The 23114-nt window shown below is 48.4% G+C and overlaps 1 protein-coding gene across 19 annotated transcripts in view; it reads left to right on the top strand.

Annotated features, from left to right (window-relative positions):
• The window catches only part of HP1BP3 (heterochromatin protein 1 binding protein 3), a 79492-nt gene that overhangs the window by 21964 nt on the left and 34414 nt on the right, over nt 1-23114 (top strand). For all 19 annotated transcript variants that reach the window (XM_077837541.1, XM_077837546.1, XM_077837530.1 and 16 more), the window contains 3 exons: nt 16434-16581; nt 18687-18846; nt 22269-22412. In XM_077837541.1, coding sequence (XP_077693667.1) covers nt 16434-16581; nt 18687-18846; nt 22269-22412 — 452 coding nt within the window. The remainder of the gene's footprint in view (nt 1-16433; nt 16582-18686; nt 18847-22268; nt 22413-23114) is intronic.

Genomic DNA, 23114 nt, shown 5'->3' with positions numbered 1-23114 from the left:
CGTGACCCGCCGGGGGGCCGCAAACACCCCCGCCAACAAGGAACCCCCACCCCCCAGCCCTCCGCATGACGCCTCTCATTATCGCAACTTTGAACACAAGAGGCTGTAGGATGGCTCTCCTCAGGTCCCAGGTGCTCTCTTACCTTCAGGAAGGGGGTACTCTGTGGTTTTCCTGCAGGAGACCCATACGGATCCGACCGCCGAGGACAGCTGGCAGCTGGAGCGGGTGGACGGGGTCTACTTTAGCCACTTCACGATTCGACAAGCTGGAGTGGTGACCCTGTTCTCCCCCAACCTACGGCCTGAGATGCTAGGGGTCACTGAGGCTGTGCCAGGCCACCTGCTGCATTTCCGAGTCCGTATGGAGGGGCTCATGGTCAACCTCGTTAACATCTATGCCCCGACAATGAGCCCGAAGCGGCCGCAATTCTATCAGCGGGTGTCCGACTTCCTCAGCACCCTAGATTCTCACGAGTGCCTAGTCCTGGGAGGGGACTTTAACACCACCCTCGAGGAGCAGGACCGCTCAGGGGCCGAGCTGAGCCCGGCCGCCACGAACATTCTCCGAGAAATAGCACTCCCTAGTGGACGTCTGGCGTGACCACCACCCAGATGACACTTCCACGTTCACCTTTGTCCGGGTGGAGGCCCATCGGTCACACCACTCTCGGTTGGACCGTATTTATTTATCCCGTTTCCGTCTTTCACAAGCCCACTCCTCCAACATTCGGCTGGACCCATTTTCCGACCATCATCTAGCCACCATAACAGCCTCCCTCCGTGCAGAGAGGCCGGGGCTGGCCTATTGGCATTTTAACAGCCTGTTGAAGGATGAGGACTTCGTGATGTCCTTCCGGGAGTTTTGGCTGGCCTGGCGAGAGCAGCAATGTGCCTTTCCCTCGGCGCGGCGATGGTGGGATCTAGGGAAGGTGCGCACCAAGCTCTTCTGCCGTGACTACACCCAGGGCACCAGCCGATGGAGAAATGCAGCGATAGAGCAGTTGGAATGGGAGGTCTTAGAGATGGCGAGGCGTCTGGCCGCTAGCCCCGAGGACCCGTTCCTCTGCGGAGCATGCCGGGAGAAGCGGGAGGAGCTCCGGGCCCTCGAGGACCATCGCGCCCAAGGTGCCTTTGTTCGATCTCGCATCCACCTCCTTTGGGAGATAGATCGCCGCTCCCGTTTCTTCTACGCCCTGGAGAAAACAAGGGGGGCCAAGAAACACGTCACCTGCCTAATAGAAGAAGGCACCCCCCTCACGGATCCGGTGGAGATGGGTGGGAGGGCCCGTGACTTCTACACAAGCCTTTTCTCCCCGGATCCGACCCATCCTGGAGCTTGCAGGGTGCTCTGGGAGGAACTCCCCACGGTCAGCGTGGGAGACCGAGATCGACTAGAGCTGCCTCTCACCCTGGCCGAGTTCTCGGAAGCCCTCCGTCGTATGCCCACCAATAAATCTCTGGGCATGGACGGGCTGACCGTGGAGTTCTACTGCGCGTTCTGAGACATCCTTGGCCCAGACCTAGCCACTGTCTGGGCCGAGTCTTTGCAGGGCAGGGTCGGGTCCTCCCTCTTTCGTGCAGGCAAGCGGTTGCCGATGAAGGGGGACCTCCGTGATTTACGAAATTGGCGTCCCATCTTAGCACGGACTACAAAATCGTAGCGAAAGCGATCTCGCTGTGGCTAGGGTCCGTGATCCACCCAGACCAGACCTATACTATCCTAGGCCGCAGCATTTTTGACAACCTATTTCTAGCCCGAGACCTTTTGGAACTCGGGCGTAGAGACTGTCTGTCTTTCGCCCTCCTGTCTCTTGATCAGGAGAAGGCTTTCGATAGAGTGGACCATGGGTACCTCCTGGGCACTCTGCAGGCGTTTGGATTCGGACCTCAGTTTGTGAGTTTTCTCCGAGTGCTGTACGCTTCCGCGGAGTGTCTGGTTAGGCTCAACTGGACCCTGACCGAACCGGTCAGCTTCGGGTGAGGAGTACGGCAGGGGTGCCCCCTCTCGGGCCAGCTGTACGCTATGGCAATCGAGCCCTTCCTCTGTCTCCTCCGAAGGAGGTTGACAGGGTTGGTGCTGCGGGAGCCGGAGCTGCGGCTGGTCCTGTCGGCGTACGCCAATGACGTGCTCCTCGTGGTCCAGGACCCGGGCGACTTGGCACGGGTGGAGGCTTGCCAGGCCATCTATTCGGCAGCCTCCTCCACCCAAGTCAATGGGGCCAAGAGCTCTGGCTTGGCGGTGCGGGACTGGCGGCGGGTGAGCTCCCTCCCATCTGCTCTTCAGACCATCCGGTGGAGCGTGGGTCCACTGCTCTACCTAGGCGTTTACCTTTCTGCCACGCACCCTTCTCCGCCGGAGAAGTGGCAAAATTTAGAATGCGGGGTGATAGAGCGGCTCCGGAAATGGACGAGGCTACTCCGATGTCTCTCCCTCCGAGGGAGAGCACTGGTGCTTAATCAGCTAGTCCTGTCCATCCTCTGCTACCGGCTCAACACCCTGGTCCCGGCCCCGGGTTTCCTGACCAACCTCCGGTCATCGATTCTGGCGTTCTTTTGGTCAGGAATGCACTGGGCCCCTGCAGGGGTTCTCCATCTACCCCTGGAGGAGGGAGGGCAGGGCCTGAAATGTCTGCACACTCAGGTCCATGTCTTCCGCCTCCAGGCCCTGCAGAGGCTCCTTTATAGTGCTCCACGTCGAACTACGGGCATACTAGCGCACGCCTTCCTGTGCCGCTTCCAAGGACTCCGATACGACCGGCAGCTCTTCTATCTCTGTCCAAGAGGTTTTCCGTGAGACCTCTCTGGGCTGCCGGTCTTCTACTAGGACCTCCTCCAGACCTGGAAAATGTTTTCAACGACCAGGTCCGTGGCGGCCACTGTGGGAGCAGATCTCCTCGCGGAGCCCCTGCTACACAACCCCCAGCTTCATCTGCGGGTGGCGGAGTCCCGCTCAGTGCGCCAGAGTTTGGTCCTGGCTGAAGTCACGAGAGTCGGAGACCTCCTGGACTACGACCGGGGAGACTGGCTGGATCCCCTGACGCTCACTCGGCGCATGGGGCTCTCCAGGCCTCGTACCCCCCGGTGCGTACTTCAGGCGGTGAAGGCCACCTTGACGCCCGCTGCTCAGGCTTATCTCACCCGAGCCCTGCATGAGGGCGCACCCCGCCCACCCTCTACCCCAGGCCCTTTTAAATTGGGCCTCTACCCCGTAGATCCCAACAAACCCCTCACCCTCTCACTGCGAGCCGGCTGCATGAACTGCAGCCGGTCAGCTTCCAAATCGCGCCACGGAAACATCTATACACGCTCACGCTTCACACCCTTCACGCCCACACCCTGGTGTCGCGCCCGGATACAAAGTGGCGGGACCTCCTGCCACCTTTGGAGGGTGAGCAGCCCCGCTGGGCCAGCATGTATTCCACCTTGGTCCCGAGGCCCGTCGGGGACATTAGTTGGCGGCTCCTTCATGGAGCTGTGAACACGGCCGTGTTTTTGACGCGGTTCACCCCCATCCCAGATATTTGCCCTTTTTGTAACGTGAGGGAAACCCTGGCACACGTATGTTTAGATTGTGCCAGGCTGCAGCCCCTTTTCCGGCTCCTCACGAATATTTTATTATGCTTTTGGCTACACTTTTCTCCTCACATTTTTATCTACACACTCCCCATCCGTGGCCCCACAAAGTCGCGGGATCTCCTGGTTAACCTCCTCCTAGCCCTAGCTAAAACAGCCATCTATAAAACCAGAGAGGGGAGGCTGGCCAATGAAGCGGCCTGCGACTGTAGGGCCGTTTTCCGATCCTCAGTACATTCTCGTATCCGGGAGGAGTTCCTCTGGGCGGCGTCCACCAACTCCCTTGACGCCTTCGAGGAGCAGTGGGCGCTGTCAGAGGTTCTCTGCTCGGTGACCCCGTCCGGTTCCCTCCGTCTGACCGTTTCATTGAGGGGAAGAGCGAGAGGCCCCAGCCGTTGCCGCTGTGGATACCATCATTACTGTCACCTAGGAGGGGTCCTATCACACGTGGGTGTACATCTGCCCACCCCGCAGCCGTGCCCATCTTGTCGGGCACTCTCAGGAGAGGAATAATCGGTGACACTGGGCGTGGCACTAGGTAACTCGAGGGGGTGGAAGACCATGAGTGTTGAGGAAGCCCCCCCACCCCCCCGCTCTAGGCCACCAGGTAACTCAGGAGGGTGGAAGACCGCGAGTGTCGAGGAAGCCCCCCGCTCTGGGCCCAGGCTAGCCTGAACACTTCTCCCTCCTGAAGGCTGCTGTGTTATACCTTGCGTTTGCTTTTGTTTTGTTGCATAGTTTTGCTTTATCCTTTTTGGTGATCTTTGTAAGTGTTACACAAATAAAATTTTTTCTGCTTCAGAAAAAAAAAATTACTCTCCTATAGCCATGTGGTCTGACCCTGTCACATATCTCTTCCTCATCACCCTCCCCCGCCCCGCCCCCCCACCCCCACTCAACACTGCGGGGTTGGGCAACTTGGCAGTGTACTCGTGACAAGCCATCTGCATTGCCATGGTGGCTTCCAGCCCGGTGGTGTATGGTGAATTGGAAAGGTTGTAGGGACAGGAACCATCTGGTCACCCTTGCGTTCTTTCTTTATTTCGCTGCATCCACTGGAGGGGTGCATGTTCGGTCACAAGGGTAAACCATTGTCCCAGAAGGTAATAATGTAGAGTTTCCATGGCCCATTTCACAGCTAGGCACTCTCTTTCAACCACGGCATACTTCTGCTCTCTCAGGATTTCCTGCTGCAGTAGAGGATTGGGTGTTCTTCATCTCCGACCAGCTGCAATAGGACAGCTTCCAATCCTACTTCAGATGCCTCTGTTTGTAAAATGAATTCTTTGTTGAAGTCTGGGGCTATAAGCATGGGGTTACTGCAGAGGGCTGTCTGTAAATCCATTAATGCTTTCTCTGTGGCATCTGTCCACTTCACCATGTCTGGACCCCGGGCTTTTATCAGGTCTGTCAGGGGACTCGCTCTGGTAGCAAAATGGGGAATAAATCGTCGGTAGAACCCCACTACACCCAGGAATGCCCAGACTTGCTTTTTCCAATTTGGCCAGGGCCAATTTTGGATAGCCTCTAGTTTGTTTAGTTGGGGCTTGACAATGCCCCTTCCTCCAATGTAGCTAAGGTATTTAGCCTCAGCTAGCCCTATAGGACGCTTGGCTGGGTTGGCTGTGAGGCCAGCCTATCTTAGCGTGTCCAGAACCGCTTCCACTTTTCCTAAGTGGGTATCCCGGTCGGGGGTGTGAATAATCACATCATCCAGGTATGCCACTGCATAACTGGTATGGGGCCGTAGGAGCTTGTCCATAAGACGCTGGAAGGTGGCAGGTGCCCATGCAGTCCAAAAGGAAGAACAGTATATTGAAACAGACCCTCTGGTGTAGAGAATGCAGTCTTTTCTTTCGCATCTTTGGCAAGGGGAATCTGCCAGTATCCTTTTGTTAAATCAAGGGTGGTCAAAAATCAGGCATTGCCGAGGCGGTCAACTAACTCATCGATATGGGGTATGCATCAAATTTGGATCTCTCATTCAGCTGGCGAAAGTCATTACAAAACCTAGGGGTACCATCGAGTTTGGGCACCAACACAATCGGGCTTGATCACGGACTATGGGACTCTTCGATGATTCCCAGTTCCAACGTCCTTTTTACCTCCGCCTTGATCACCTCCCTTTTTTTTTTTTTTTTCCTTTTTCCTTCCTTCCAAAAGCCCTCCTCCTTCCGCTGCGCTGTGGACACCAGATCCCACTTCCAACACGAGTTGTGACAAAGTTCCTGCTCTACCTTGGTGGGTCTTGCACTTATTGGCGGATTTGCTCGCCTTGGAGCTTCACAGCAGCCCTCAGATTGGCCATTTTTCTGAACCCACAGTCCAGGTCGACGACTCCTGTGTCTGACCAGGAGTTGGGAGGATTTGGGGGGAACCCGGGCTCGCCCTATACCCCGGGTTCCAGCCCAAGGCCCTGTGGAATGCAGCTGTCTAGAGTGCCTCCTGGAACAGCTCTGTGACAGTTACAACTCCCTGGGCTACTTCCCCATGGCCTCCTCCCAACAACTTCTTTATCCTCACTATGGGACCTTCCTCCTGGTGTCTGATAATGCTTGTACACTTCAGTCCTCCAACAGTCCGCATTCTCACTCTCCGCTCCTAGTGCCTCTTGCTCCCAGCTCCTCACACGCACACCACAAACTGAAGTGAGCTCCTTTTTAAAACCCAGGTGCCCTGATAAGCCTGCCTTAATAGATTTTGACACTGTCTCCCACAGTATTCTTGCCAGCAAGTTAAAGTAGTATGGGCTGGATGAATGGACTATAAGGTGGATAGAAAGCTGGCTAGATTATCGGGCTCAATGGGTAGTGATCAATGGCTCCATGTCTAGTTGGCAGCCAGTATCAAGCGGAGTGCCCCAAGGGTCAGTCCTGGGGCCGGTTTTGCTCAATATCTTCATAAATGATCTGGAGGATTGGTGTGGATTGCACCCTCAGCAAGTTTGCAGATGACACTAAACTGGGAGGAGAGGTAGATACGCTGGAGGGTAGGGATAGGATACAGAGGGACCTAGACAAATTGGAGGATTGGGCCAAAAGAAATCTGATGAGGTTAAACAAGGACAAGTGCAGAGTCCTGCACTTAGGACGGAAGAACCCAATGCACTGCTACAGACTAGGGACCGAATGGCTAGGCAGCAGTTCTGCAGAAAAGGACCTAGGGGTTATAGTGGACGAGAAGCTGGATATGAGTCAACAGTGTGCCCTTGTTGCCAAGAAGGCCAATGGCATTTTGGGATGTATAAGTTGGGGCATTGCCAGCAGATCGAGGGACGTGATCGTTCCCCTCTATTCGACACTGGTGAGGCCTCATCTGGAGTACTGTGTCCAGTTTTGGGCCCCATACTACAAGAACGATGTGGAAAAATTGGAAAGAGTCCAGCGGAGGGCAACAAAAATGATTAGGGAACTGGAACACATGACTTATGAGGAGAGGCTGAGGGAACTGGGGATGTTTAGTCTACGGAAGAGAAGAATGAGGGGGGATTTGATAGCTGCTTTCAACTACCTGAAAGGGGGTTCCAAAGAGGATGGCTCTAGACTGTTCTTAGTGGTAGCAGATGACAGAACAAGGAGTAATGGTCTCAAGTTGCAGTGTGGGAGATTTAGGTTGGATATTAAGAAAAAGTTTTTCACTAGGAGGGTGGTGAAACACTGGAATGCGTTACCTAGGGAGGTGGTGGAATCTTCTTCCTTAGAAGTTTTTAAGGTCAGGCTTGACAAAGCCCTGGCTGGGATGATTTAGTTGGGGATTGGTCCTGTTCTGGGCAGGGGGTTGGACTAGATGACCTCCTGAAGTCCCTTCCAACCCTGATATTCTGTGATTCTAGCAGCTTCTTGATTGGCTGCAGGTGTTCTAATCAGCCTGTCTTAATTGTCTCCAGAAGGTTCCTGATTGTTCTGGAACCATCCCTGTTACCTTACCCAGGGAAAAGGGACCTACTGAACCTGGGGCTAATATATCTGCCTTCTATTACTCTCCTATAGCCATCTGGCTCGACCCTGTCACACCACGTACAAACTAAATGTGTTTTATAATTAGTATAGGCTTGTGGCTTTACTGCATTGAATGAACATATAACCAATAAGCATGATCTGTTGTGATTGCCTGTTGGTTGTTCAGGGTGAAAGTAGAGATATGTGGCTTTCATTGGTGGAAGGAAGGCAGTTTGAGATTGAGAAGGGGAACTGATGAACTGTGTGTAGACAGGGTGCTGAATGACTTAACTGGACATTCTTCTTCGAGTAGTGTCCCTATGGGTGCTCCACTTCAGGTGTCTGTGTGCCCCTGCACCTCTAATCGGAGATTTTTGGCAGCAGTGTCCCGTTGAGCCCGCGCGTGTGCTCTCCCTCCCTCGTGGTCTCCCTAAAAGTACTCAGGCAAGTGTTTTTATTCTGTTTTATTTTATTTTATTCCTTTGGTTTAAAAAGAAAAGAGAAAATTCCTCCCTACAGAGAAAACACTTCAGTCTGCAGGAGACTCTGGTGGGTGTTGACCCCGAAGCCTTCACTTCAAAAGGGGTCAAGTGGTGAAGAGGAGAAGAGAGAGAAGTCACCAGCAGACTCCCCCTGGAAAGGCTTCTCCGAGCAACTAACCAGCCTGAGGGGTGTTCCCCCGTGCGGCCACCTCGTAGGACAATACCAGCAGAGGAACCTCCTGCTGTGAGCTCTGCCCTGGTCTGAGCTCTGCTCTCCCACTGACAAGGGACTTCTGTAAGCTTTGTGCTGCTCTGAGCTCTACTCTGGGCAACTACTGCACCGGTTACCATACCATCTCTAAAAGAGCAACACAGAGAAGCCCTGAGGCAAGGGTACCGTCCCCTAAGGAGAGGGGACAGTTACCGTACCATCCCTAAAAGAGCAGCATAGAGAAACCCTTTGGTACCAGATGCAACAAAACTCCCATCTAGGAAGTGTTTTGCACCTTCCCAACCATTGATACCAACTACAGACACTCCTCTGGAGTTCCGGATGAGCCCATGGTAACACAGGTACTCTGATACTCTGGAGACCTGTGGCCTCAGTACCCAGGGAGAGACAATTACCATGTCGTCTCTAAAAAAAAGTGGCACCAACAAACTTTTTGTACTGGGCAAAACTCTCATTTAGGGAGTGCTCTGCCCAACTATCAATACTGACAGTGTACCACGGACCCTTCTCTGTGGTACCAAATGAACCCATGGTACTGTGTGAGCTCTGGTACCCTGGAGACCTGATGATTGGGGAAGAACCACAATCCCCATTACTTGGTACCAGGATCTCACTATCTAGCACATCCCGGCTCTTAGAACTGGGCTGTATACTGCCAATACCCCAGTTGCGGCACCCTTAACCACTGACTAATCTGACACTGGCCAGGAGGAGGTCATTCCCTGGCCCCTCAAGGTGGCCCACCACCACACTACAAGGGTCATCCCCAATTCCATCACGCCCATGCCTGCCTTCCTGCCTCTCCCTCCCAAGGCCATATTGTAACTCTTCAGGCATATACACACATGGCGCGACCGTCTCCGGTGTCCCTCAGGGAGAGTCCACCTGATGGTTTGCTACAGCCTGGCACCTGAGCCAGGGCAGGAGAGAGTTTTTTCAGAACAGGAAGGAAGGGGGGAACCCACACCTGAAGAGGTAGCTTCCTCTTCAGCACACTTCTCATCTCTCCCAGATGAGACTGTGCTGCCCACCCTTCATCACTAGGTGAAGATTTAAGAACTTTCTGGATCTTACCAAGAAGGTGGCAGACGAGCTGCAGATTCCCTTACAGGAGGTGGCAGATACACATCACAAGTTGGTGGAAATTCTGCAAACTACCTTCTCATCTAGAACTGTCCTCCCAATTAATGAGCTGATTCTAGATCCTACCAAAATCATCTGGTAGAGCCAGCCTCCATCGCACCAACCAGCAACAGAGTGTAAATAAAAACAACCCTACATCTCTACCCAAAGAGGCAGACTTAGTTTTCAACATCTGCAACCCAACTCCATCATAGTGGATGTGGTTAATGCATGAAGCAAGCAACATAATGCCAAGTCAACTCCATATGATCAGGTTTCGCAAGATGGCGTGTTCATCAACAACATTACTGTTTAGAGTCATAAATTACCAAACTGTCATGGCCAAAACAATTTTGTTAATCTTGGGTAACCCAGGATGTTTCTGAAACATTACTGGAAACACAAAAATAACAGGTTTCAGAGTAGCAGCCGTGTTAGTCTGTATTCGCAAAAAGAAAAGGAGTACTTGTGGCACCTTAGAGACTAACCAATTTATTTGAGCATAAGCTTTCGTGAGCTACAGCTCACTTCATCGGATCCAGTGAGCTCACGAAAGCTTATGCTCAAATAAATTGGTGAGTCTTTAAGGTGCCACAATTACTCCTTTTCTTTTTACAAACAGAACTGACCTTCTCTAAGAATGGTCTGAATCTATTGATAGCCAGACCGGTCCTAGAGACACCACTGGATGTAGCTGTTACAGCTGCCCGCCCAGTCTCCATGACAGTGGTACTGAGGTGGGTTGTGGGTTTTTTTTTTGTTTTTGTTTTTTGTTCGCTGCACCTCTCTAGATTGCCCAAAGAGCTACAGACTTCCAATATGAAGGGCCAAACTCTTTGCGGAGAAGACAGATTTTCTCTCCACATCCTGAAGGATTCTTGGACTGCACTACGCTCCTTAGGAATCTACACTGTGAACAGAAGAGAAGATATACCTCTCAACCACACCACAGATCACAATCTTCTCAATATTCATCATCTCTGTGCTGTTATGAGCCACAGTGTAAGAGGCCCAGGGCTCAAAAGTGAGAACAATCTGCACCCCAGTCCATGATTTCTCAAACTGCCTCTTATAAGCACTTTGAGGAGCTGGTCAGGGGCCTGAACAATGATACCTTACAGCATCAGCTGCCATCTATATACCTGTCATGCCACTCAGAAGTCACCTTACCTTACTTCACAGTAGATAAGACCAGCTCTAGAGCAAAGAGATTAAGTTCGGGGCTAGAAATCACAGGGTGCCTACTTCCATGTCTCAATACAACCATCGTACAGGAGATTTCCTACTGCTTACCTTTGGGGCAGGATCGTTATAGGTACAGACTGCTCCACACAGGGTAGTCGCCAAGGTTCACTTCATTGTAGTGGCATACTGACCCCGGTACAGTGACTGGACTTTATCAGCATCAACCTGATGCAGTACAAGCGAGAACGCTCCTCTCACTAGCCACTTTCACCACCCTGGGACCCATGTCTCCCTAATATGCTGTGGAGCTCACCTACACAACAGCAAGGTTCAAGACAAATGGCCTTCCACAGAAATGACTTTCCATATCACTCTTTTGGGGCTCGGGACTGTCAGGAGTGCCTGTGCACAAACTCTGCCTTTCGTCATAAAACAACACACAAAGGTTATGATGGACTTAATGTGACCTGTATGTTTTGTATAAACTGCCAAGGAGCTGCCAGATCTCCCTCCCTTTGCAAGACAGCATTTAAACTTTGGAACTGATACACCCCTCACAATGTGCTCCTCTCAGCTGCCTGTCTATGAGGGATACAGAAGGGGATAACCAACAGTCTCAGTTGGAATTTTCTCACGACAATGAGTGTGTATTGAATTCACAGGTGCTGCAAGATATAGCCACCCTTCGGGGAAACATTCACTGACAGTTGCCCTCGTCTTCCCAGCGGACAGGGCCCACTTGTATATCTTTCCCCAGTTTCCTACCCTATCGAAGATTCTGTTGAAAATGCAACGAGTTATTGTGATTGCCCCTCTTGACTATGACAAGTCTGGCTCCCTTACCTGACACAGATGTCAATATGCCCTCCTGTTCCTCTGACGTCAGCCTGTTCTTCACCCAGTCTCTGAAAACAATGGGCTGATCCTTCACCCCAACCCATGGGTCCTTCACCTCCAGGCTTGGATCTTTCTTTGTTCCAAGGCTTAGAAGCAGAATGCTCTGATAAGCTGAAACACATGTTGCAATACAACCACAAGTTGACCACTCCACATAGCCATCTACAAAATGGAAACGACTCCAAGTTTGTACCATTCCAAATGGACAGACCCAACCTCCTCTTTCCTCCCTCTTATTTTGCACTACATTTTAAACTCTCACTCAGCTCCCTCAAGGTACATCTCAAGGTGAAAATGGCTTCCCACTTGGAGTTTGCTCAACCACTAATGCGTAGACTCTTTAAGGGCATTGGGACTCTCTTCCCCCATGTGACACCACCCTCTCCAGCCTGGGACTTTAATCTACTTCTCAGGGCTTGGATTAGACCTCCCTCTGAGTCCAGAGCAACTTGTTCTCTCTCTATACCTGTCCATGATGACAGCATTTCTAATTGCCATCACCTCAGCTAGGCACATAGGAGAAATAGTCGCCCTGATGGCACACCCATCATTCACAGCCTTTGTCTTTACAAAAATAAATAAATAAAAAAAAAAAAACCCTCTAAGGCCATATCTCAAGTTTCTCCCTACTTTTTCTGCATTTTCCATGTGAATCAACAGATCCATCTCCCTGTTTTTTCCCAAAACCACATTTGTGACAACTGGGAGACAATTGTGCATATGCTAGATATTAGAAGGACATTAGCATTCTACTTGGACAGGACTAAGGACTTAAGGAGATCCCATAAATTCTTCCTTTCATCCACTGAAAGATCCAAAAGCTCTGTGATATCTCGTCAAAGACTATCCAAATGGGTCTCTAGTTGCATTAATCACTTAGCAAGGACGCAACTTGCTTCCATCCATACGCACTCCATGAGATCAGTTCCTACCTCAATCACATTCCATAGGGATACCCCTTTCTCCCCAATCTATAGAGCAATGATTGGGGCCTCTGTCCATACTTTCGCAGAACATTATGCAATCACTGAAGATTTGGCCGCTGACACCATCTTCAACTCCACAGTACTCTCTGTAGTAAAAGACTCCGCTCCGAAGTCCCAGCCTCCAGTGGTGGGTACTGCTCCAGAGTCACCTAAAGTGGAGCACCCATAGGGACACTACTCGAAGAAGAAGAGGAGTTACTCACCTTGTGCAGTAACTATGGTTCTTCAAGATGTGTGTCCCTGTGGGTGCTCCACAACCCGCCTTCCTCCCCTCTACTTTGGAGTTCTCTATAGGGCTCTGTGGTAGAGAAGGAAGTGAGGGGGGTTTGCCTGTGCAGTGCTAAATAGCCTCAAGGCAGACCACGAGGGAGGGAGAGCACATGCGTGGGCTCAACGGGACACTGCTACCAAAAATTTCCGATGAGAGATGCATGGGCACACAGACACCTAAGGTGGAGCACCCATAGGGACACACATCTTGAAGAACCATCGTTACTGCACAAGGTGAGTAACTTCCTCTTTGTCTGCTTTTTTCTGTTGATGGTCTGTGCAGTTTAGCAAGGTGTAACACGTTGTACTCTGGGGACCCACGTCACTCCCGGACCACGGCATCCTCTTCAGGGCACGGCCCTCCAGCTGTGCCCCAACTCCGTTGTCTCCCTGCCTCTGGGGGGAACCAGCAGTCCTTCGCCTAGCCTCTCATTGCAATGGCGAACTGCAGCCCCTAGTCCAGCCTCTCGCTCAGGGACAAACTGCAGTCCTTTGGCTGACCACCTCCTTCAGCGGCCAGTGGGGCAAAAGAGGGGGTGGGGGCAAGGCCTGCCCACTACTCTGGCCCCCAATGCAGGGACCCTATAGCTGGCAACCGCTCACTGCCTCTCCTTCCCCTCTGTCGCTACCTGCTTTACCTGGGCCACTTCCCCATAGTCCCAGCACCTACTTGGCCCCTGTATCAAGGCCTCCGTCTGGGAGCCAGCCAGGCTGGAGCTGTGCTTACACCCCTGACCCTGCCCAGCACTGCTCTGTCTCAGGCACTTCTCTCTCTGCAGGCAGCCAGCCCTTCTCCCTCAGTCTCCAGGGAGAGACTAAGTTACTCTCTGCCCTGCAGCACTTCTTATAGGGCCCAGCCTGGCCCTGATTAGCTGCTTCTGAAGCCTTCCTCTGGTTGGCTGGGTTCTGCACAGCCACTCAAGGGCTGCTATTAACCCTTGGTTAGCCAGTGAGGGGCAGCTGCCCCATCACACAACCTCTTTGTAAGATTGATTTACGTTGCATCTCTGATCATACCACCTCTGCTGAATTTCTTGGCAATGTTATTCTTGGATATCATGTTCAATTAATCCCACTGATTCCTTTTACCCTCTTTCTTATGGCAGAAAGGAAATTAAAGCAAAAATAGTTGTTAATGCAGCATTAGAATTGATATTTTTAATTCACAAAATTTAAAAGAAAAATATGCCCAGCAGAAAGTCACTTGAGCACACTTCTTAAAGGGAGAGGGAAGATGGCTTTCCATAGCACATAGAGTAACTAGAGTAGGTTAGGGGCTTTCCATCAACGAATGGACAGTTGAAATAATGGATTAATTTCACCCTCAGCAAATTCGCAGATGCCACTAAACTGGGGGAGAGTTAAATATGCTGGAGAGTAGGGATAGGGTCCAGAGTGACCTAGACAAGTTGGAGGATTGGGCCAAAAGAAATCTGATGAGGTTCAACAAGGACAAGTGTAGAGTTCTGTACTTCAGAAGGAAGAATCCCATGCACCGCTACAGGCTGGGAACCGGCTGGCTAAGCAGCAGTTCTGCAGAAAAGGACCTGGGGATTACAGTGGATGAGAAAATGGATATGAGTCAGCAGTGTACTCTTCTTGCTAAGAAGGCCAATGGCATATTGGGCTGTATTAGTGGGAGCATTGCCAGCAGATGGAGGAAAGTGATTATTCGCCTTTGTTCGGCACTAGTGAGGCCACACCTGGAGTATTGTGTCCAGTTTTGGTCCCCCCCACTACAGAAGGGATGTGGACAAATTGGAGAGAGTCCAGCAGAGGGCAATGAAAATAATTAGGGGTCTGGGGCACATGACTTACAAGGAGAGGCGAGGGAACTGGGGTTATTTAGTCTGCAGAAGAGAAGAGTGAGGGGGGATTTGATAGCAGCTTTCAATTACCTGAAGAGGGGTACCAAAGAGGATGGAGCTAGGCTGTTCTCAGTGGTGGCAGATGACAGAACAAGAAGCAATGGTCTCAAGTTGCAGTGAGAGAGGTCTAGGTTGGATATTAGGAAACACTATTTCACTAGGAGGGTGGTGAAGCACTGGAATGGGTTACCTAGGGAGGTGGTGGAATCTCCATCCTTAGAGGTTTTTAAGGCCCGTCTTTACAAAGCCTTGGCTGATATGGTTTAGTTGGTGTTGGTCCTGCTTTGAGCAGGGGGTTGGACTAGATGACCTCCTGAGGTCTCTTCCAACCCTAATATTCTATATTTAGCTTATGACCCCCAGATACTCTTTCCGCAGTACTCTTTGCTGGGCAGTCATTTCCCATTTTGTTTGTGTGCAACTGATTTGTTCCTTCCTAAATGGAGTACTTTGCATATGTCCTTATTGAATTTTATCCTATTTACTTCAGATCATTTCTCCAGTTTGTTCAGATCATTTTGAATTTTAATCCTATCTTCCAAAGCACTTGCAACCCCTCCCAGCTTGGTATTGTGTGCAAACTTTATAAGTGTACTCTCTAAGCCATTATCTAAATCGTTGATGAAGATAGTGAGCAGAACCGGACCCAGAACTGATCCCTGCAGGACCCCATTTGTTATGCCCTTCCAGCATGACTGTGAACCACTAATAACTACTCTTTGGGAAAGGTTTTCTAACCAGTTTTTCACTCACCTTATAGTAGCTCTATCTAGGTTGCATTTTCCTAGTTTGTTTATGAGAAGGTCATGCAAGATAATATCAAAAGCTTTACTAAAGTCAAGATATCATTAATTTGGAGTTTTATTTGATGGGTTGTCTAGCCTATAAGGCATGCACTCAACTATTTGCGTTCATTTTCTTAGAATGTTGGTTTCTGACATTGGTTTTCATCCCTGTGTGTTAGACAAAGGCAGTTCCCAACACTTCTGTAAACTCTCGGGCCCTGTCTAGAATCATGCATGACTAGTTTAAAAATAAAAAGAAAAGGAGTACTTGTGGCACCTTAGAGACTAACCAATTTATTTGAGCATGAGCTTTCGTGAGCTACAGCTCACTTCATCGGATGCATACCGTGGAAACTGCAGCAGACATTATATCCTTTTCTTTTTGCAAATACAGACTAACACGGCTGTTACTCTGAAACCTAGTTTAAAAATGTTAACATGTTACCTAAATGTTCAGTGCCACTGTTTAGTATAAACAAAGATTGATGTTTTTAAAACATTAGTTGGTCATGATCAAACCTATTCTTGAAAACAAAAGAACTGATGGGTACGTTTATATTGATTTCAAGTTTTCCAAAAACTTGTTTTGATGTATCTAAATGTTGTCAAATTTTAACTGACAGTGTCTCTTCAATATTAAAAGGTGTGCAAGGATGCCAGAGATCATCTCAGTCTAGGCAAAAACTTTTCCACTTCATCCAGTGTTAGCACTAAACAGAAATGATAGTGGCTTCTTCTGTGGCACCTCACTTGAGTGACCACAATGATAGTAAACTTCCATAGTCTAGGAAAAGGAGATGTGCAGGGGGGTTGAAATGAGAAAATTGACTTAATCCAGTTTGAGAATTTTATGTAATGTCTGTTTTGAAGTTTACTCTGGCATTTGACTGCTAATCACCACATACTGAAGAGCTTTAAAAAGTTAATAGAACTATTTTTAAAGTTTAATTTAAATGGATAATTTGAGTTTTTCACAGAGATTATCTGGGGAAACGGCTGCTTTTGGGTGTGTTTATAAACTCTCCCTGTGCCTTTTTTTAAAGAATAGAGTTTTGTTTTGGATACAGACTTTTGTATTTCCAAATTTTTCATTAGACGCGGAAGTCAGCTCTGAGGAATCTGCTTCTACTGGAGAGGAGCAAGAAAATGAAACTCCACCTGCTACATCCAGTGAGACAGAGCAGCCAAAAGAACCAGAGAGTGAGAAGGGAGAAGCAAAGTCTTCTGAAGAAACCAAAAAGGAGTAAGACCTATCCTTTCTGAATGCCTGGAATTGGGGTGGGATTGCAGGGAAAGTTTGGAATAATTCTTCTAAAGGATCTTAGTGACAAAAGACTAAAATTTTCTTGAAAACTAAGGATGGGAGCCAAAATGCCACTGCTGTTTTTGAAGTAAATTAATACAAAATTGAGTATTTTGTTCTGGGGTGGAACACATTCCTTGGGTTCATCCAGTAGCAGATTACATTTCCCAGGAAATTATTTGTGTGGAATTTTTTTCCCCTGCAAACCAGATTTGCCGGAAAATACATGTTTTCTGCAAACCGGTTTGCTAGTCTGAATATATTGAACATATTGTCCATCTTTTTGTTCTCCATTAGTACAGGGAGAGGGATATACTTATGTCACTTGACTGCCGACCTGAAATGAGCAATTCATCTTTGAGGTGGTTCTGCATATTCCTGTTTGTGGGATGTACGTACACACAAACTCCTGTCCGTACCCAGAGAATCTACAGCTAGTTGTGAAAAGGAAGGCACTGAAGAGGATGGGAACTGTGTGTACTCTCGGGGCACAGAATGCTTACTTGTGGTCCCAACAGGCATTGCTTTTCTAGAAGATTCCAAAGCTCAGCTGGGCTGTGGGCAAATCCCACAAATGTAACTAAGTAGGAGTAATATTCAGGCAACCTGTCTTTCGTGTCCTAATCACAGAGATTCTGTGTAAGGGGCTCCACTGTTAGCACCTTGTTCTATTACTGCATTCCCAGGATGTGAATTAAGTGTTTTGTTCTACTTGATGCTGTTTCCCAAGAAGAGAAGCCTTGAGGTTGCTCCAAACTGGTGTCCCACCCCCTCTTGTGGTTGCAGATAATTCTTCCTGTTCTGCCACTTTCCAATGAACTGAAATAAATCCTTGCTGCAATTCAAAATCAGTTTTGCTAGACTGCTAAGTTAGTGATTTAAATGTGCTATACAGTAATATTCCTGTAACCTTCTTATGACAGTTACTTTGCCTCTTCCCTGGTAAGGCAGAACCCTTACAGAAGTTTAACTGAACAACCCATATGCCATGTTAGTATGCTGTAAGGTTGTTATCCGGAGTGCAAAGCTTTCTGCATTGTCTTTTTGACTAACTCTGACTGTCCATCACGGGGGGCTAGGTATAGACTAGGAGCCCTATGACAGTGTAGGTATAGTACTATACTCTGCTGGCAAAGTGCTCCCAGTGTGGACACAGCTTATTCTAATAAAACTGTACTTTTGCTGACATAGTTCATTCTAGGTATCGTGTCTCTTCTCTCTCTCTCTCTCTCTCTCTCTCTCTCACAATCTCCCACTCCAAAAGCTAACCAAGCATCACTGGCAGAAGTGCAGGTTTGCCAATATAACTATCTACATTAGGGACTTTTGCTGGTACAACTGTGTTGGTCACACGTCACACCCCTGCTGACATAGCTATGTCCGCAAAAGTTTGTAAGGTAGACCTGGCCTGGATATGGGTCTCCATTCTGTCTTGGAACCCTGTGTTGTCCAAAGGAGAGTTAAAGTTGTGGTATACTGTGTGAATCCTTTTGGCTGAAGGGACAAGGGCAGATCTCTAGTTCCTTGTGTCCTTGTTGGTCTTGAACACGTCTGTTAGTTATGTAGTAAATGAATTGGTCTTTTGAGGGGTTTTGGATTTATCCTCTGGCACTGAACTACCACAGTCTATGCTTCAAAATTATATTACTTTAAATATAAAGTCCTCAGTGCTGTATCCACTTAGCCTCCTCCTATATTTTTTTTAAAAGCCCTTCCTTTTCAAGACAACCTTTTGAGATTTTTGTTTTGGTTTGTATTTTTTTTTTGGGGGGGAGGGAGGGTTGAGTTTTGCCTCTTTGCTCCATGGGCTGCCTTGGTGCAATATCTGTTGTCTTTGTAGTGATAAACACCCATTTTGTCATGATTTGTGTGTATAAAAACAAACATCTTCTGTATTTTCCACAGTATGCATCTGATGAAGGGAGCTGTAGCTTACGAAAGCTTATGCTCAAATAAATTGATTAGTCTCTAAGGTGCCACAAGTACTCCTTTTCTTTTTGTTGTCTTACTGTCACTGTTTTTTTTCCCCCCCCTCTCCCCTAAAGTGAGAAGGATCAGTCTAAAGAAAAGGAGAAGAAAGTGAAAAAGACCATTCCCTCATGGGCAACCCTTTCTGCTAGCCAACTAGCTAGAGCACAGAAGCAAACACAGATGGCTGCTTCCTCACGCCCAAAGATGGATGCTATCTTAACTGAGGCCATCAAGGCAAGTGGAAGACTTCATTCCCTTTGTTTGTAGGTCAGATATAAAATATATTATGAATCTGAGGATTCTTAGGCTTCACAGTGGTATCCTCAGTTTCTTTTCTTGGGACTAATATATACTTAATTCTGACTGTGGGTAAGCAAAATCACTTTCAGCATGTGTTAAGGCATGGAGAAGTCGCTCCTCAGATACTACAAGGAGTATGTTATAAGTGCATAGATAAGGCAAGAGATCGTGTATCTGTATTAACATAACCGTGCTGCTGCGATGGTGGGGCAGGGAAAAATAATCATAATAGGAGGTCCAGAAATCCTGCTGTGGTGATGTGCCCTTGTGTTCAGGTCAGCTTTCTGTATAGACATGAATAATACTGTACTTTTAAAAGAAACTTCCTTTTGTAGTATAGTCGTGCAATTAGCTATAATAGATTGTATACTGTTGGACTTCGGTGACAGAAATTCCATGTGGTCAGATGTCGGGGGTGTGTGTGTGTGTGTGTGTGTGTCTGTGCGCATGTTCGTTCTCTCTCTCTCTCTCTTCTTCTCCCCCCCGCCCCCATCCCAGCTCTGCAGAGATAGCAGAATTTGATTGAGCTGCCCATTAAATCCACAGACTCGGTTTTCAGCAAAGGAACTTGGTCAGGTTTATTGCTGATGAACGGTGCTAATGCCCTGGCTCAATGGTACACTAACACATGTGCTCGTGACAATGGACTGGCTCAGTGAATGGCTGGACTTTCCATTCTCCCCTTGGCCAGACAAAGACACTCCCTCTGAGATACATCTTTATACACAGATACAAACAAGTTCCTTGTTGCCCCCGTGATGTGACTAGTTACTGCCCTCTGACATGCCTAGATACCACCCTGTGATGTAGCTAACCACCACCAATTACCGTGTACCTGTAGGTTCAATCAGAACATCTCTATCCATCATGCTGTTATACTGACCTTATCTTCAAGATGGGTTAGCATATTCCTGTTATCTTTTGAGGAATGTGTTGGTGTCGAGGTGTTCTGGTACCACCCTTCTGGAATGTGTTTGCATGCATGGCCTGTGCCTAGCACCACTTAGGAATGTGTGTTTCTGCAATATCAGCCCTGTTCTTGCCAATATCCACCTGACTTTGCTTTATATCCGCAAAGCTTTGACCACTATTTAGCTCAGGCCTCATACTAGGTCTCTGATACGAGGGCTTATGTTTCAGGTCCTCTTCCTACTACATTCTTGACTCCTGGCACCTGAGTTTTATTTCTCAGTCAGTGATGTAACTGAGGGGGGCTCTTGACAAACTTTTCTCTGTCTAGATTTTGTACCTCTTCGTGCTTAACACATTAGAAACTGTTGCATTGACTTTGGTTGACTGCTGACATCAGTTAACCAGTCTGCTGTGCTTCTGCTTCTAGCTGTGTTCTTCCGGATTTATTTTGATTGGTACAGCAGTTTGCTATGTGTCTCTTTCAAAGCTTTTTCAAAGCTCAAAATGGATTGAAATACTGCAAATTAAGTCCAAAAATGGCAGTGGTCTTAAGTCTACTGCATCCCCATTTCTGGCTGTGGCCCAAGATGCTTTTTGTAGCAGTAATAGTGCCACCTTCCCCTTAGAACTCACTCAATGCACACTCCCTTCACAGGGAGTCTGGGCTCCACCAGCCTTGGTTGCAAAAGACTCTACCTCTCCCGCCACTGCAGTCTTCCGAAGTTTCGTCCAAATCCATTGGAGGAAGAGAGAAGAAATGCCCTAAACTCTAGGTTGCTATAAATCCTAGATTGCTGGCTGTTATTTAGAAGAGGCAGGTAATGGTGTAGATTCTAAGGCTCATAACTCTGCTCTGTGTGGGTTAAATTCATTCCGTGCTACATGGCTATACATGTGGGCAGTCAGCCTAAATCTATTTAGACCTGCAAATTGACTTTATACCCAGAGTTTCATCAAGTTAAACCCTTGGAACTACCGATTAATTGATTTTAAAATAAGATTTTTTTTTTTAAGTAATTGATTTAGGATAACAACTGGGCTACAAAACAAGCAGAATTATAGTATTGTTATAATCTTAAGAGCTCTTATACTTAAGAATATTTTAAAGTAACACTTGGTATCCTAAACATGAATCTCTGAAAGAAGCAACTTTAAAATATGAATTTGTAGCTTAGTTTCTGTTTTTAGCCTGCTAGTTTCACTCTCAAAATTCAAGGCAAAAAATTGGGAGTGGAAATTTGGCAATTACCGTATATACTTGTTCATAAGCCGAAATTGTTTTAGTAAAAAAGGGAAGCACCAGAGAAGGGAGTTGGCTTATCAACAGGTATAGAGAGGGAGAGATGGGACGCAGCCCCTCTCCCCAACAGAGGGAGCAAGGAGAGGCAGCAGAGCCAGAATGGAAAAGGCGGGGCCAGAGTCTCTCCGCTGCTCTTCCCCCCAGCCTCCGAAGCAGCCGTAGCTCCGGGGCTGGCAGGCTGCAGCCATGTTGCTCGGCCCCACCCTGCAGAGCAGGCTGCAGCCGCACTGCCCGGCCCAGCCTGCTGGAACATGCTGTGGCCGTGCCACCCGGTCTGGCCTGCCAGAGCAGGCTGCGACCGCGCTGCCCAGCCTTTCAGAGCAGCTCCAGCCAGGCCAGATGCATCCTCCCCAGATAAGATGGGATGGGATGGGGAGAGTGTGGGGGTCCCAGGCTAGGAGTGGAGTCATGTGGGGGGTGGTCACAGGGGTTACTTCCCTGACCCCCAGCTTCTCTTCCGCCCCCCTCCCCCGCCCCCCGAAAAAAATTTCCCCACTAGTTACTGTCCCGACCTGTCAGGGTAAGCAGCTGGCGCGCCAGGACGCTTTGTTTACGTAGGTTTGCCTCTGTCTGCCGACGCTCAAGGTAAACAAACCATCTCGACCCACCAGTAGCTTATCCTGATGGCCGGGGAGCCAAAGTTTGCTGATCCTGAATTATAGGGTCGGCTTATGAATGGGTCATAAAAATTTTCTATTTTTACTTATCCATCTTGGGGGGAGGGGGTCGGCTTATAAACGAATCAGCTTATGATCAAGTATATGTATGGTACTTCAGTAACCAATGATTAACTCGGTCTGACGTGGGTGGAACATATTAACAGTTGTGCAGTTGTTGCTTTCCTGTAAGGAGTGATTATCTCTGTTACAACATAAATTGCTACTTTGTAACACAGGACAGGAGAGGGTTCCACCTGTTTACCACACTATTTTCATGTTTGCTGTTCAGTCAATCTGTAAGGGTAGAAAGATATGGTATCGTTAGTGCTATTCTTTGCTTCTGAAACCAATGTGGGACCAAGGCTAGCCCTGGCATGTTGGGCCACTGTGCTGTCATATATGCAACAGTTAATCTCTACCCCTCTGGTCCCGTGGAGAGGTAGGTCTATTGCACTTGGTTTGCTAACTTGTTGGTTCTGTTTCAGGCATGCTTTCAAAAGAGTGGTGCATCCGTGGTTGCCATACGTAAATACATTATACACAAGTACCCTTCCCTGGAACTTGAGAGGAGAGGCTATCTTCTAAAGCAAGCACTGAAAAGGGAACTGGAGAGGGGAGTCATCAGACAGGTAAGAGCCACTCTGAGCAGCACTGCAGAGGTGGGTGAAAATACCCATATTAACCTAATAGTGAGGCACTCAATAGTCATGTCATTTGTGTGATCATCTTCTCCCTCTTAAAGGTTACTATACCTTTGTCTCTGCTTCTTTGATCATTGACAGGATGTCATCATTGTTCTAGGAACCACATACTTTGTAAGTTTCTGTACAAGATACAAGTGTTTGTATTTTGATGGTGAACTGTGGTTTATGGCATTGCAACAACTCATGTCTTCACCATATGTTTAGCTACCTCACCTTTTTGCATCAGCATGTCTAATTTAAAAGTATGTTTTGTCCTGGCAACATCAGATTTCCAGCATCACAGAATCATCTGCTCAAGGCAAGCAGATTATGCCAGTGGCTCTTAAACTTTTTTACTGGTGACCCCTTTCACACAGCAAGCCTCTGACTGCGACCCCCCACCCCTTATAAGTTAAAAACACCTTTAAATATATTTAACACCGTTATAAATGCTGGCAGCAAAATGGGGTTTGGGGTGGAGGTTGACAGCTCGTGACTCCCACATGTAATAACCTCGTGACCCCCTGAGGGGTCCCAATCCCCCATTTGAGAACCCCTGGATTATGCTATTATAATTGCCTTTTGTTACCAACTAGCTCCTTAATCTTACAGAAAGGTCAGTCCTTCTTGTTTAAAATCACCATAGCT

The sequence above is a fragment of the Eretmochelys imbricata genome, chromosome 18 (genome assembly GCF_965152235.1).
Source record: "Eretmochelys imbricata isolate rEreImb1 chromosome 18, rEreImb1.hap1, whole genome shotgun sequence".
NCBI lineage: Eukaryota > Metazoa > Chordata > Testudines > Cheloniidae > Eretmochelys > Eretmochelys imbricata.
Note: the sequence above shows the minus strand (reverse complement) of the source record. Positions and strands in the feature narration are given on the sequence as shown.